General features: G+C 49.0%; 2 protein-coding genes across 4 annotated transcripts in view; one reads left to right on the forward strand and one right to left on the reverse strand.

Moving 5' to 3' along the window:
* TOP2B (DNA topoisomerase II beta) overlaps positions 1 to 890 on the forward strand; it is a 59,684-nt gene extending 58,794 nt beyond the window's left edge. For both annotated transcript variants that reach the window (XM_034993600.1, XM_034993592.1), the window contains exon 36: positions 401 to 890. In XM_034993600.1, coding sequence (XP_034849491.1) covers positions 401 to 568 — 168 coding nt within the window. In that variant the 3' untranslated portion in view covers positions 569 to 890. The remainder of the gene's footprint in view (positions 1 to 400) is intronic.
* Positions 891 to 1,465: 575 nt separating this feature from the next.
* RARB (retinoic acid receptor beta) overlaps positions 1,466 to 15,768 on the reverse strand; it is a 464,566-nt gene continuing 450,263 nt past the window's right edge. For both annotated transcript variants that reach the window (XM_034993612.1, XM_034993620.1), the window contains 3 exons: positions 5,176 to 5,380; positions 4,208 to 4,366; positions 1,466 to 2,454 (listed from right to left, as the gene is read on the reverse strand). In XM_034993612.1, the coding sequence (XP_034849503.1) occupies positions 2,258 to 2,454; positions 4,208 to 4,366; positions 5,176 to 5,380 (561 nt within the window). In that variant the 3' untranslated portion in view covers positions 1,466 to 2,257. The remainder of the gene's footprint in view (positions 2,455 to 4,207; positions 4,367 to 5,175; positions 5,381 to 15,768) is intronic.

A 15,768-nucleotide genomic window follows, 5' to 3' on the forward strand; every position in this document is an offset into this window, starting at 1 on the left:
CTGGTCCATCTTGATGACTCTTCCCTGCGTTTTTATAAACACTGTGTGTACTCCATGCTGTGCCTAAGTCTTGTTTTCCTTTCATGAATTGATAGGTACTTACAAATAAGTAATTTTTTACTAATCTGGACACTGTACATATTTATTTGGTAATATAGAAGTTCAGAAAAAATGATCACCAAGGTGGCAGATTAGTAGACTTACTCATTTTTATAAAGGGGAAAAAGGATTAGATAACTGGTCTTAGACTTAAGTCAGCATTACAGTTCTGATTTTAGTAACCTCATTATTTGCAATATTTCTCAAATGTAAATGAAGTGTAAGGAATAATAATTCATTTTAACACTAGTCTTTTTTAACTTTGAGGTTTTAAATCTTTTTTTTTTTTAAACCTGTCTAGAAACCGAAGAAAACATCTTTTGATCAGGATTCAGATGTGGACATCTTCCCATCAGACTTCACTTCTGAACCACCTTCTCTGCCACGGACCGGTAGGGCTAGGAAAGAAGTAAAATATTTTGCAGAGTCTGATGAAGAAGAAGATGTTGATTTTGCAATGTTTAATTAAGTGCCCAAAGAGCACACAAACATTTTTCAACAGATAAATTGTGTTGTCCTTTTGTCTTTTCTGTCTCAGACTTTTGTACATCTGGCTTATTTTAATGTGATGATGTAATTGATGGTTTTTTATTATTGTGGTAGGCCTTTTAACATTTTGTTCTTACACATACAGTTTTATGCTCTTTTTTACTCATTGAAATGTCATGTACTGTCTGATTGGCTTGTAGACTTATAGACTGCCGTGCATTAGCACAGATTTTAATTGTCATGGTTGCAGACTACAGACCTGCTTTTTGAAATGAAATTTAAACATTAAAAATGGAACTGTGTACTCTGTGTCTTTACTATAAGTAAGATGAAAGTGTAGTAAAAGCTCCCATACACTTTTAAAATAAATATATTTTATTCTTTGCCAGGAGACTCCATGGAAAAAGGTAAACAGTATATGAACATAGAAAGCATTGTTAAACAATCTCAATGTACAAACAGAGCCAGTGAAAGTACATCATCACAGACTTGCTAATATATCAAAAAAAAAAAAAAATCCACTAGTGCTTAACTGCGAACTAAGAAACTGACACTTGTATCTGTTAACCACTCTACCACAGCTTTCACTCTGCTTCATAGTGATCGAACAAGGTCAAAGGATGCAGATTCTCTGTCCATGCCTTGGAGAGTTCATATTAGCCCCCGGGCATCAAGGAGGCTAGAAAAAACCCTCCATAGCAGGCACGCATCAGAAAAGACACTGGACTTAACATGGTATAGGTGGTAGACCAGTCTGCTAATTGTCCCATGAAATTTCCCTAATGGCTTGTGAATAGGTAAACAAAAAACTTATTAACACTGAGAAGTGTTTCTGCCTTGGAGGCTACCATTACTGTAAAAATGTATCTTTTTTAAAAAAAATTGTGTAGTTATGTCATTAAGTAATATACCACTGTTAAAGTGACATTAACAATTGAACAAATGACATTTGATTAACTGAACTGGCAGTTACACTGATACAGAATTCTCTTCTGCTAGTGCAGTGAATTTGTATCTTTTTACTGGGCAACATAAAATAGAAGACGCAGTTTGAGAGCGTCAAAAAGAGCAAGGACAAGCTTCCGTACTAACTAAATTAGAATTCTCTCTAGTTTTATCTTGTCATACTGTACAACAGTCCCCTTTCCTTACCTTGATGTCCTGATTGCTCTGTGAAAGCAAGACAGTTATTTTTTTGAGCCTTTCTTAGCCGGACACATAACAGTAGTCTGTTTCACAACCTTGGTGTCTTGGTTATTCTGAGTATGCAAGGCGAAAGGAAAGCACCAAACATACAGTATAGAAAGAACAGAGCCATACTTCTGTATGTACAAAGTCTTCAGAAACTTAACCGGGGTAAATCATTTCGACTGGGTCTTTGCCATGCAATCTTGAGTGTTCAAAGAGGAAAATAGAAGCTTTTAACTAGTTTCTGGTTGCATGAAATGGCTGATTTTTAGAATTGAAAAAGTCTGTATTTCTAGGTAAGTTAGACAGTGAGGAGTATATATTGATACATATGAAAACTTCTTGGTCCTTCTTGAGTTTTAATATATTTTCAGTCCAAAAACTAAGCAGCAGTAAAAATGTTTTTTTTTTTTTTTTTCCTTGCATTTTAAATCCTGGAACTGAAGGTATTGGGGAATGTTTGAAGTAGCTGGAAAGTGTCTTATTGCACCAGTGGTGACTGACTGACACCGCTGTTTTCCACTGAGCTGGGTGAGGTGCTGGGACTGTGCTCTGCTGGGTTCCCACTTGAACTTGGGGTCAAGGGTTCATGTCCTTCAGAATTCTCCAGCATTTCCTGAATGAGAGGTGGCATTGATCCAGGAATTTCCATTTTCAAGGTAATTACACGTTCTGCACCTTTTAAAGAGAAATAATAGAAATCTGGTAGAGACAGGGAGCTAGGCTGAATAACTTGGGATCAACTTTCATCTACTTTAAAAACGGTGAAAACCGTGCTACCAGTGCCTCCCAGAGGCTGTCCTGATTTTACAACATTTAAACATCTTTACTTCATCGCTAGGAAAGCAGCGCAGATGCAGGGACTTGCTTAAATTTGATGAGTCCATGCCTGAGTCAGTTTCAGGAAAGGTTAGCAGGATATATTTACAAAGAGAAGTTCTTGATAAAAGACCAGAAGGAGCATATCTTAAAACGAGACAGTTGTCAAGGATACCAGTTACCCACAAATGAAGGAAGGGACTTAATAAATGTGCGGTGATTATCAAGTTGATGTAGCACCGCGCCGTCCAGCACAGTAGGCCCCAGCCACATGTGGTGATTTAAATTTAAATTCGTTAAATTAAATACCGTTAGGAAAAACAGTGCCTCAATTGCATTAGCCACTTCTTAAGTGCTCGAGAGCCACGAGTGGCTAGTGGCTACTTGTATTGGACAATGCAGATTATAGAGTATTTCCATAATCACAGTAAATTCTATTAGCACTGGTCTAGCTAGCTATAGAGAATGACAGTATTAAGTTAAACAGCCTCACTGTTTTTAAAATCAAAGACCTCACAGTTATAATGGCCAAGCACTGGTATCTGCTGTTTGCAGACACTCTTTAATCCCATACTGGGGTGAATTCAGAGCGGCTCACTAAGAAAATCTCTTAGAAGGAGCTCAAGAACCGAGACTGCTTGTCAAACAAGCTCACGAGTTTTTAAAGCACTTTCTGAAATGCAGAGTTTGTTCCTTGGCTCAGCCAGGTCTTCAGGGACAGAGCACGCTAATGGGGAAGGAGAATGACAGCAGCATTCTTGGTACTGGGGACAGCTGCTGAGTTCCCTCTCTGCACGGAAAAACCCTGCTCCCGCACTCAACTGTCATACGGCTCCAGGCTTCTAATTGCTCGGGTTGCCACTCAAACTGAAAACCACTAGGCAAGGAATATTCATACCTCTCAGGAAGGCCAAGAAGTCCTCTGCCGAGAAGTGTGCAGAAGTAAATCTGCCCATACACAAGAGCGTGATGGCAACACTGATTTGAGAGAGAAACTTCACCAGTAACCGTTGCCCTAAGTACTATTCATTTTCCTGAGGTTTGGATGGTCAGGAAAAACTGCAGTCAAGTTTATATCAACCAGAACATGTCTGGACAGGAATGAAATGTATAAAACTAGAAAATCAAAAAGCCTGTCAGTATATAGAACATTCTCTTGAAAATAGTTTTTCTAGGGGCGCCTGGGTGGCTCAGTCGGTTGCGCGTCTGACTCAGTTTCGGCTCAGGTCATGATCTCAGGCTCTTCGGATCCAGCCCCTTGCAGGACTCTGTGATCAGCAGGGAGTCTGCTTGGGATTCTCTCTTCCTCCCCCTCTGCCCCTTCCCCTGCACGCGTGCGCTCTAATAAATCAATCTTTAAAAAAAAAAAAAGGTTTTTCTGTTCACTGAGTCACCTGAATTATAAACTCATAATCTATTAAGATCATTGAGTAGGGTAAGATATGAGGTTTTTTTTTTTAAGGGTGAATACTATTCCTTTTGATTTCCATGAGAAATAAATTCCAGAACAACAACAAAAAAGCAGCTATTATCAAACACGCTGAATGAAAACATCAAGTTTAAAAAAAGTCAGGACCACTTCATGAATACAACGTAGACTGTAAAGACATACCTTTAGCACTGATACTGCGGAGATCTGTGATTTTCATTAAGATCTTTGGAAACATGTGAGGCTTGCTGGGTCGTCTCTTTCGGATATAAATTTTTAGTGCTTCCAGCAGTGGTTCTTGTAGCTTATCTACTTTTGTTGGTTCCTCAAGGTCCTGGCGGTCTAGATAGCAGGAATAAAGTATTAATTAGGATCCGGACACAAAGAGTTACGCACTTGCCAGGCGAGAGGGCTGCTGCCCACTTTCCTTTCTTGTGTCCTTGGCCCTAGTATATTATGACTTCATTAATTCCATGATTCAGTCACATATACAAGTTTGAAGAGTCATGCAACTGCTCTAAGCCGTGATACTTGAAAATGGCCCTCTTGCTGGTCAAAAGCTCATGTTGATGCCTGGCAGCTTTTGTCTTAGGGAGACAATTACCACTTGTGACCAGGAGGTGTCACTACTGAACTGAATTCAAACAAACCTTGAGCGGCTGGGATGGTTTTAAGGTAAACAGGCCCCCGTCATTAAAGCCATTCCTTTTTAACCACTTACGATTCAACCTCCTGTGAGCCAATAGGGGTCAGTACAAAGAAGAAAGCCGTATTTTATCCCAGTCCTTCAAGGGTTAGGGGTGGGGAGGGGGCGAGACAACCCAGTGACTTGTAGTCCCAGCCACTAAATTCACAAACAGCACAGGGAAGTCCCTTGCATTATCACTAAAACGTCCTCAGGCAATTTATTTTACAGTAGTCTGATCCTGCCTTGGAAAAAACCGGTAGCAATTGGAGAAATAGCATTTTGGTGTTTCAGAGCAATTCACAACAATATGGAAAAATGCAACAATCTCCAAGCATGCATGCCTGGCTGTTTATTCACATGGCTTTCTCCATGCAGAACTACTCCAAAATGGAGATAGGAATTTCCCATAAATTACAAGTTGTTCTTCATGGCGTCTCATGCGGGTTTTCTAGGTAGTTGGTACCTCCACAGATTAAGCAGATGGCACTGAGAAGGCCTGTTTCTGTGTCATCCATTTCCAAAGGCAGGAGCTGGTTGGCAAAGGTGAACACAAGGTCAGTCAGAGGACCAAATCCAGCATTGTGCATCTGAGTCCGATTTAGGGTAAGGCCATCTGAAAAAGTCATGGTGTCTTGTTCTGGGGTATACCTGGTGCAAATTCTAAGAATCTGGAAGGAAAAAAACCAAAAACAAAAACATATTCGATGGGTCATCAGAGCCAGCCTGCCCGTACAGCACCAAGCAGATCTAGGAGGGAAAGAAGACGCAGATTTCCAAGGAGCTCTTGCATCACGCGAGGCACACTGCCCCGCTTCTGCGCGTGGAATGTCTTCTGCGCCTCTTTCACTGAAAGAGTATAGAAGCCAAAACATGGGCTAACGTTATTTAGGGAATAATAAGTAGGACACGAGAAATTCTGAGAAATATTTGTGCTAAAAGTAATTAATTTGACTCAAATAAACATTTACTGAGTACCTACTTATGTCCCAGGCACTGTGCCAGGTGCTGGGGATAAAAAGAAAAAGATTTTTTTTTAAGAGCTTACAGTCTACAAAAAGAAAAAAAAAAAAGGCGCTATCTACCACTTCCTAAATGCCTAGCATATGTCAAGTGTTACACGTGCCCTACGTTCAAGCTTTCAAACACTTCAGGAAAGTGAACGGTACTCCTATTTTACAGACGAGGCACTGAAGCTCAGCAAGGTTGAGCCATATGCCCCACGTCACACAGTTAACATGTGGCTGGGTTTGATGCCAACCCAGGTTAGGCTCCCTCTTGCCCGATGCCTCCGATCACACAGTTCCCAGCCAACTCGAATACAAGGAGCAGCAGTGCGACCGCAGGGTGCTTGGGCACCGCAAGGAGGAGAGCTCTGACAGCCAGAAGGCGATCAGGAGCAGATTCACAGACAAGAGGCAGCATTTCAACTAAGCCCAGAAATGCGGTTGGGATTTCTGTAGGTAAGAAGCCTGGGGGCGCCTGGGTGGCTCAGTTGGTTGAGCGACTGCCTTCAGCTCAGGTCATGACCCCAGGGTCCTGGGATCGAGCCCCGCATCGGGCTCCCTGCTCGGCGGGAAGCCTGCTTCTCCCTCTCCCACTCCCCCTGCTTGTGTTCCCTCTCTCTCTCTGTGTCTCTCTCTGTCAAAAAATAAATAAAATCTTAAAAAAAGAAAAAAAAAAAGATCTTCAGTAAAGATTAAGTGAAAGGATCCAGATGTAGAGAAGAGGGTGAATTCTGATTCTTTTTGTGTTCACATACACACACAAACATAAACACCCAGTATTTACGCCTGTGGATATACAGACGGATTTAAGGAGGACACTTAACTATACTGCTAACTGCACTGGCCTCTCAGGAAGAAATCACAGGCGAAGATTCATGTATCATTCAGAACTCTTTAAAGCTCTGACTTTGTAACCTTATTCATATATGGTTTGTTTTCAATAAGAACGTGGTTGGGGCGCCTGGGTGGCTCAGTCGGTTAAGCGGCTGCCTTCGGCTCAGGTCATGATCCTGGAGTCCCGGGATCGAGTCCCGCATCGGGCTCCCTGCTCAGCGGGGAGCCTGCTTCTCCCTCTCCCACTCCCCCTGCTTGTGTTCCCTCTCTCGCTGTGTCTCTCTGTCAAATAAATAAATAAAAATCTTTAAAAAAAAAAAAAAAAGAAGCCTGGGCCACGATGCCACAGTCTCCCAATGGCGTGCCCTTGATACCAAACTCTGCCGGTCACCCTGGCCACACCTGCTACCAGGAAGTTGCAGCTTTGGGTCTCACTCATCGGGGCCAACTCCAAAACGCCCTCTGTTGATACCAACTCAGTGTGCCTGGTGTTCCCACGGCCCCCTCAGCCCTCACTGCCGGCAAGGGGCTCCATGTATTCAGAGCATTCACCCACCCAGAAGCATATTTCCATCCCGACCACCGTGAGGGGCCTTGCTGCCGGCCGGGTGTCCACCTTTGACTTTTCCTTCTAAAAAAAGCCTTGGAGCTGCATGAAGCAGAGAGAGAAATGTATTCCACCTGGACAGGAGTGAATAACCCGGCAGGCTGAGGGAGCAGTTTTTTCCAGATGCCCGTGCTCAGTTTGGGTGGGGTCACCATGAATGTGCACCTCAGGGTCAACGTAGAGGAGGACAGATGTGATCAGAAGGGTCTGCGATCTTCCCGTGACACGGCCATGTGCGGAGGGGGTGGCCCTCTGACGAAGCCCCAGGACTCCCAGCTAGGAGGGACGTCCCTGCAGAAGAGCCCCCTCCCCACTCTCCATATTCCCACCGGGACTCCTACTGCAAGAACCAGGTCACATCTTTTCGTGCCGGGGGTTCGGGGCAAGGACATTGCCCCTGCAGAAGACCATCCCATCGGACTGGCTGAGCGACCACATGAGCTGAGGGGCCGGGCACCAGAGCGCACTGGAAAGCTCGCCTGTTCTTGGGTCCTTGCTCTGGTGTTCCCTGAACCTCCAAGCCAGGGCACCAGGAGCCAGCCCTTCTCCTACATGCTGGACTCTGGTGTGGACTTGGACGAGAGCATTAGGATGCCCTGTAAAGTGAGACCATGGGACACCTGCTGATAAAAAAAAAAAAAAAAAGCCCAACTCCAATGTCTTCTTGGTTAGAAGAACATCTCCTGAGAGGAGAAGGGGGAATGATGAGCACTCCCACCTCTAATGTGTAAGAGCTACTGTTTTATTCATCAGTGACTACACGCCAGGTACTGTGCTAAGGATTTAACATATTACTTAATTCTCCTATCAACTCATGAGTTAGGTACTACTGTTATCCCATTTTACAGATAGGGAAACAAATGCAAAGAGCTTGTCCTAGGTCACATAATGCTAGGTGGCATGATCTCCTTCAGGCGATCTGTCCCTAGCACTTAAGCACCCCACTATGCTGTGCTCTTAACCTCTGCTTCACAGCTGCCCCCTTCCTCTTCCCGCCACTCTCCACACCCCGCTGCCTAAGGTGAAAGGACATCTTAGTCTCATTTGTCTCCTTGGCTCAGTGCCTTTGTGCATTGTGCAAACTGAACACTTCTGCACAGTGACCTACTGGTATATAGGAATGCACGGCCTGTGGCTTGGAAATGGAAAATTGGCAAACTTCACTTCAGATGAGGGGGCATGATCTAAATCAGGACACATCCTCAAACTTAATATTCCTAGTATGTGATCAAGTGGCCCAGTGAACTGGAAAGCAACCGAATGTGAGTAGTTACGGAAACATTACAAAGATGCCTCTTCATTGGATGGGTGGCCGTTTTGGTCTCCCAGATATTTGCCCAGGGACCTCTCTGAGCCCGTCCCGCCATTTCCTCTGGGTCCCTGATCGGGTGGCCTGTTGCACTTCATCTTGGTAGCTGAGGGGCTACGAAGCCATTCCCGATGTCCGAGCAGCAAAGGAACTGAGAGGTCCCTGCTTATAAACCTTAGTTCCCCTGAAAGCCCTGGGAGGTAAAGTACGGCACCCAAGATCACCAAAGCAATGGTGCCAGGACAGACCACAGGACTCCTAGCCCCCAGCCCATGTCCCCCCCTCAACCACCTGGAGGATCATGAGGAAATATGCCTGTGTAGGGAGGTGTCATGTGACGGCAGAGTCAGATGCTCAGTATTTATGGGCTCAAAATCTCCAGACGCATTTCCAGTTTGGAATCAAATAGGTACTAATTAAGTCATTGCAGCTGTAGCATGCTGCCAAGAAGTGAGTGCACTAGATCTGTCCCTGTGAGAAGGAAAGAAACCAGGATTTGCTGGAAAGGAATGGAAGACCAAGATTTAGGCATTCGCAAGCTGTCAACAGCTCACTTGGAAATCCAAGTCCACACCGGAGCGCACAAATGTCTCTTTTGAATGATTCTAGTCTGAAAGGTGCCCCTCCTCAAAAGTTGGAAAATATTTGGATTTTAATGAAGCATTTAAACTATGTTCTGTTGCCTCTCTCCCTAGAAAGTTCAAAACCCAAACCAAGTATTAATGGGCTGCCCAGAGGGGAAGGCACATGGCCTGAGATAGGAGAATGGTCAATGTCTTCTTTGATCAGGGAAGCCTGTGCTCCCTCCCTGCCCAGGCTGGGCCCAGTGGGCAGCAGACAGCGTCTGCAAGGATGCGGCCAGGCCCGCCTCTGGAGAGGGGCCAGGGAGTTTCAGCTCGTTCAAGTCAAACACCAGTGGCAACTACCAAGTGCTTCACCAGTCTTAAAACGCCCTTTGTTTGAAACGGGGGTATTGCATCTGGACAGGGGAGCACGCAGGCCCTGCGAGCTGGGTAAAAATAGCCCCGGCGAGGCTGGCTCACGCAAGGAGGGCCCTGCTGGATGGCAGTGGGACTGCTGATTGGCAAACCTGACGCTCCTCAGAGGGAGAAGGACCCTCAGCCTTCCTGCCTTCAGCAAGGACAACTGAGTAGCGCTCCACTGCCTGGGGGGCGCCCCCTGGGAGGATCTGAGCATGTGGGAGCCCAGGGACAGAGACCGAGACCTGCCCCCTTCTCTCCATGTCCCCGTGACCCCCCTAATCCAAGCCATCACCTCTTCTCTGCTGAGTCTGGCCCTCCACTCCTGCTCCTGCAGCCAGACCACGCTGTTCAAAATCTCCAGCAGAGGGGACCTTGCCCTTGCTAAAATGCCTCCAGTGGCTTCGAGCTGTTTTCGATCCGTAACATTCACATTTCTTCCTCCATGGCCTCCACCTGTCCCATCACGGCTCCTCCTTTCCCCTTGCTCCTTAACTTCTGGCCATGTTGGTCTTTCTGAATCTCTAGCAACTCAATGTCATAGCAAAGCGTTTGCACCTGCTGTTCCCTCTGCTTTTGATGCTTTTCCCTTGATCTTCATGATTCTTCCTCCTCAGAGCTCAGTTCAAATGTCACCTCCTCAGAAAGCACATTGAGCACACTTCCTAAAACCCATTACTTTCTATCCTATCACCCAATTTTTAAAAAATATGAAATAAAATTATTTTAAAATTGAGGTATAGCATGTGCAGTGGTTTTAAAATAGGCCACAAATTCTTTGCTTCTACTCCATTTAAGGAGTAAAGCTTTATTCCCCTCCCCTTGAGTGTGGGCAGGACCCAGTGACTTGATTCTAACACAGAATCCAGGGGAAGCAACGGGTGTGACTCTGGAGAGTAAGTCATAAGAGGTGAGGCACCGTGGACGACTCCTTCTCGACTCTCTTAAATCTCATTTTGGGGGAAGCTGGCTGACACAACATGGAAAGGTCCATGTGGCAAGGAGCTGAGCCCTCCTCCTAACACAACCAGCACTAGCTTGCCAGGCACCTGTGCGGAGCCCCCTGGAAGCAGCTCTTCCAGCCCCATAAGCCTTCGGAGGATGAAGCCCCGGCCAGTGTCTTGCCTGCAAGCTTTTGAGCGACCCCGACCCAGAAGCACGCAGCCCCGTCAGTTCCTAACCCACCGGGCCCTGTGAGATAGTAACGCTCATTGCTTAACACCGCTAAGTTTCATGGCAACTTGATCCGTGGCAGTAGATAACGAGCCCAACGTACCGGCCTTGAGCTGTGCCCACGGCTCAAGTGCACAGCTGACTCCATTTCCCCCAGGTCTCCACCTGTGTAACCACCCCCCAGATCCAGACACAAATAGTTGCAGCTCGCCCAGGCTCCCCGGCCCCTCCTGATCCAATCCGTCGCCTCCCCCGGATAACCATTATTTCGACCTCGATTCCTGCAGACCAGTTCTGCCTGTTCTTGAACCGGAGGTAAACGGAATCGCCCAGCGCATCCTCTCCTGTGTCCGGCGTCCCTGTACCCCGCGTCACAGCGGAGACTCCCGCGGGAGTGCAGGAGGCCGCGGTTCTTTTTCACCGCCGGGTACTATTCCAGGCCGCGCCACGGCGCCGTCCCTCTGAGCCTGCCGACCGCTGCCCCCGCCCCCCGAAGATGAGCCGGAGCCCGCTCTTCCTCTGACATGCTCCCCGCCCTGGCTCTAGCATCTGGGGCAGCGGAGCCCACACAGCAGGTGGCTAATGAAGATGTGTTCAATTATTAACGAAGCGGATTCCCTCATCGGAATCTCTCCCACCTCGTAACCCCCGAGGGGGCCGCCGGGGATTTCCGAGTTCCGAGGCAAAGGAGCAAAGCTCAAATTGCTCACGCATCTCAGTCTGTGCACTAATTGTACCTGGCAAGTCGTGGGCAGATGCTGATCCGACCTGACGATCCTCCGGCGCTCGTGGGAATGGGGAAGTGGTGCGGGTAACAGCAGGGACACCCACAGAGCCCGCGAGAGGAGGCAGCGCCCGCGCCGGGAGCGTGCGCCCCCTGCTGGCGGCCACAGCGGCCCTCCGGGAGCCGCGGTTCTCGCGTGTTGAGAGAAGCGGGTGCATTAAGTGTAACAACATAGTTTTACTCAACCTAACATATTCAAACTATTTGTGTTTCAACACGTGATCAATATAAAAAAATTATGAGGAGATGTTGGGCATGGTAAGCGTTTGAAATGGTTTATTTTACGGGGACAGCATGTCAGACCAACCACATTCTAGGCCCCCAGCAGCCACCGGCGGCTTGTGGCTATCCCACCGGACAGCACAGCTCCAGCACGTGTGTGTGCGCGTGTGCGTGTGTGTGTGTGAGTACACACACGTCCTCGGTACTAAAGTGCTCACAGGGACAATCTGGGCTTACTCATCACGGATACTGGTGATGACCGCTAATTTGAAGGAGCACTGACTATGTGCCAGGTACTGTGCTAAGTGTTACACCTGCGTTAACCTAATTAATCATCCCGACAGCCTTGTGAGCGAGGAGCTACTCTTCTACCCATCTCACTGAGCAGGTAACTGAGGCTCAGGGAGGTCACATACCCTCCCCAGTTCACACAGCTTCCACATGGCAGCGCTGGGATCTGAACCCAGGGAGTCTGGCTCTAGAGCCCGCGTCCCCTTAACCCCTACACGGGCTGCCTCCTGGTGACTTCCGGTGACAACCAGGGCAACCACTCCGCACCCAGGGGTGAGGAGGCTGGGTTTCAGAGACAAGGGACCCCTCACGACTGCAGCCTGAACTGAGGCTGTGGGCTCCGAGGCAGAGCCCGCTCCTCTTCAAGCTGGGTCCGGTCTCCGCTGAGCCTCCGGCAGGGGCAGGACGGGCTCACAGGGGGACGGCCCCCCACGGCTGCAGAGCCACGCGGTCCCCAGAACCCCAGGAGCCACGAATCATGCTGTGAAGCCACCCGGGGCAGCCACGTCTGCGTCACCAGAGCAAGGTTTCCGCAGGACAGCGGGGGCGGCGGGCGCCAGAACCCAGGAGGGCCCCGAGTGGCCTGCAGGGAAGGCCCCCCGCTACCTCCCGCGGAAACCCACCCAGATGCAGCACCCCCAGGGCGGCCCATATTCTGGAATTCCAATTTTGATCGCTCATTCGTTTGCTCATCCATTCATTCCCGAATAGTCCCTGAAGGCCTCCGGTGCGCCTGGCCCCTGCCCGCGCGACCACCCCCAGCCCCCGGCCCGCGCCGAGCTGCCAGTCGGGCGCAGAAGACACGGTGACACAGTTCTGTGACCACGTGTGTGTTCGGCACAGCGAGAGAGACGGGGGCGGGGGGAGCGGCTAGGAACTGGGTGGCCGGTCAGGAAAGGCTGTTCTGAGGGGGTAGCATTTCAGCTGAGAGGAGGAATTGGCCAGGGAGAAAGGGGGGGAGGGCATCTAGATAAAATAACCCCCTGCGGGAGCCCTCTGGGCCTCTGGCTTCCACTTGGGCTGTGGCTGCCTCGTCTGCAAGATGGAGTGAACAAAATCCCTGGAGGGCGCAGGGGGGCCTCATAAAATGCGAGGTGACTGAAGCCTACTATGTGCCAGACTCTGTCCACACCCCCTGTGGACTAGTCATTTCATTCTCTCCAGACCCTAAAAAGGAAGCTTCTATAATCACCTTCGTTTTCAGTAGGGGGAAACTGAGGCTGAGAGAGGGGGAGGAGTTTTCCCAACTAGCACAGCTAGTAAGCAGCACCACCGGGTTCGCAGCCCAGGCGAGCTGGCTTCAGAGCCCACACGTGTGGCTTCCATCAAGCCCTGGGCGAGCCAGGGGGAGCTGGATGGGTGCGGGGCCGCGCTGGTGCCTGGGAGACAGGCCTGTGGTAAAGGTGGGAGCAGCCCAGGGTGGGCGACAGGGCCAGACTGCAGAGTCTGGAAGGTCAAGGCCTCGCCTCTCCTCCCTGCCATCAAATGCCCCCACACAGGAAGTGCCCAATGACTGTGTGTGTGACTTCTTCCCTCAACCAATATTTATGCATGCTGCATGAGACAAACGAACGGTGAAAAGAAAAGCCTGACCGTGGCACACACCTCCAGTCAAGCCCAGTGAGTCCTCCTGACACCGAGGATGGAAAATCTACCTGTGATCTTGCGCCCACGTCCTCTCAGGCCCAGGCCCTCCTGCTCACCTCCGGGCACATTCACCTCCTCACTATTCCTCAGCCTGCCAGGGCCTCCCTGCCCCAGGGCCTTTGAACTACACTCTCCAGGTCGCCCGCCCTTGTACACCTCCCTGACGACTGTCTTTTACTGTTCCAGCTATACTTTCCATTCAGGTCTCTTCAAAGGCCACCTGCTTCCCCAAACATGTGACAGAAACCAAGCCATGCCCACCTCAGTCATGCTCCTGGACTGGATCCTGCCCCTATTTTTCTTTGTAGCCCGTAAGACCCTGCCTATTCATCTGCTTATTATCCATCTATCCCCAGTGGAAGGGCAGCTCCATGAGGGTAGGCATTTTTGTCTGGCTTGTTCACTGCTGTGTCTTCCCAGAGCCTAGAATAGCTCCTGGCACACGGCGGGTCCTCAGTGAGTATTTGTAAAAGGGAGAGTGGAGAGGGAAGGGAGTCAGCAGGGAGGAGCAGGGGAGAGCAAACAGAAGGTCAGACAGCCCCAAGGGTTGTTTTTTATGATTTTTAAGTTGAGAGAGACTTGATCCTAGTTACCTGCAGAGAAGAGACGGCTGAGGGGGAGGAGGAGAAGAAACAGGATAGGGAAGATAAAGGGGAGTAAGCAAGGAGGAGACCGTGAGCCCAGGTGAGGGGACCACTCTCGCGGGCTCCCTTTCTTGTCCTGACCACAAACCTAGGGTGCCACAGCTCTGGGGTGAGGGATGGAACGTAAACTTCTATGCACAATGGTTTTGAAAATTTGGCCCATCTTGAGAGAGACCTTTCGGCTACCTGGCCCCTGTGGGAAATCATGAAGCTCACAGCCGGTTCCTGGCTCTGAGGGAAGCCTGGCTGGGGACTCCACACCAAGGGGTCCTCACCAGACAGACACCGGGACCGGAAATCCTTCTGGAGGGTGGTGTGGAGGGAGCACAGGCGAAGGGCATGCTCTCCCCTCAGACTGTAACTTGCCACCACAGTGCCAGCCCCAGCAGGCAGCCGTGCACGCGGGAACAAAGGCCTGTCTCAGGGCACATGCAACACGATGCGTTGGTGGCTGTGAATGCGAGGTGCTGGGCCAGAGCTGCCGACCCTTGGGACAACTCTAACTGTCCTTTCTAGGGGCTGACAACAACTTCAGCCTGTGTCTGTCTGTCCTTTGGGTCTGTCTGTCTCACTCTATCCATACATCAATGGCTTTGATAAGAAGATTCTTCTAAATGGCTCAGCCAGTTGATATTCTCATCCAAAAGATGCTCTTTGAAGCTGTGCATTTTTCAGGCTCTTGTGATTAATTGCCTTTGCTACAAATTCTTGGAAATGAGCTCTTATCTGGGGCCAAATAAGTACTCCTTCTGCTACATTTCATATGACTGGAGGTCTCTGCCCTTCCCCGAGTAGAGTTTTTTCCTCCTGTGCCTACTGCATCCCAGCCCCAGCCCCTCAAGCCTATGAAGCCAGAACACAGTGGTTGACAGAGTTTCCTGACTCCTGTCTCAGGGTCCGGAATTGTCCGAGGATGCTTATGACAGCTGTGTCCCTGATCTCAACACCACTGCCTGAGCATCTACTACATGTTCCATGTTTATACCCACGACTGTATTTAAGCCCATTTAAAGAATTACTTTAGTTAATGCCTTACTGATTTATATTCCTGTTGGACAGATAGGTAAACTGAGACTGGGAGAGGTTAAATAACTTGACCAAGGTCACAGAAATTGGTTCCTGTTCTACCCCATTCCACCAAGGGGCTAAGGGCTGCTTCTTAGATCCATGGGCAAACCAGAGGAGCGCTTGGGTTGCACTGTAAGTGTGGGATGTGGAAAGACAGCCGGAGGTGGCAAGGAGATTTTAAGGGGGGATCTAAACACCCTGACCCTGAAAGCATGGGGTGTTGTGGAAACAAGATGCTTCCCTGGAGATCTCAAAGCCTCCTTCTCATTTTGTCTTTCCCAAAGGGCTGGAGTTGAAGGAATCCCACACTGTCACCACTTGACAGCCAGACAAGAGGAGGACTAAGAAACAAGCAAAGAACCAAAGTCAGATCCCAAACGTCAGGAAGGCTCCAGGCCCTGCTGGGTGGCTGCGTGATGCAAGGAGTCAGAATTCCACCACACAGCCTGGTGCAGACACCAACCTCCTGGGGCCACCTCACAGCTCCCTCAGC

Source organism: Mirounga leonina, unplaced genomic scaffold (genome assembly GCF_011800145.1).
Source record: "Mirounga leonina isolate KUSES-001 unplaced genomic scaffold, KU_Mleo_1.0 Mir_115, whole genome shotgun sequence".
Lineage (NCBI taxonomy): Eukaryota > Metazoa > Chordata > Mammalia > Carnivora > Phocidae > Mirounga > Mirounga leonina.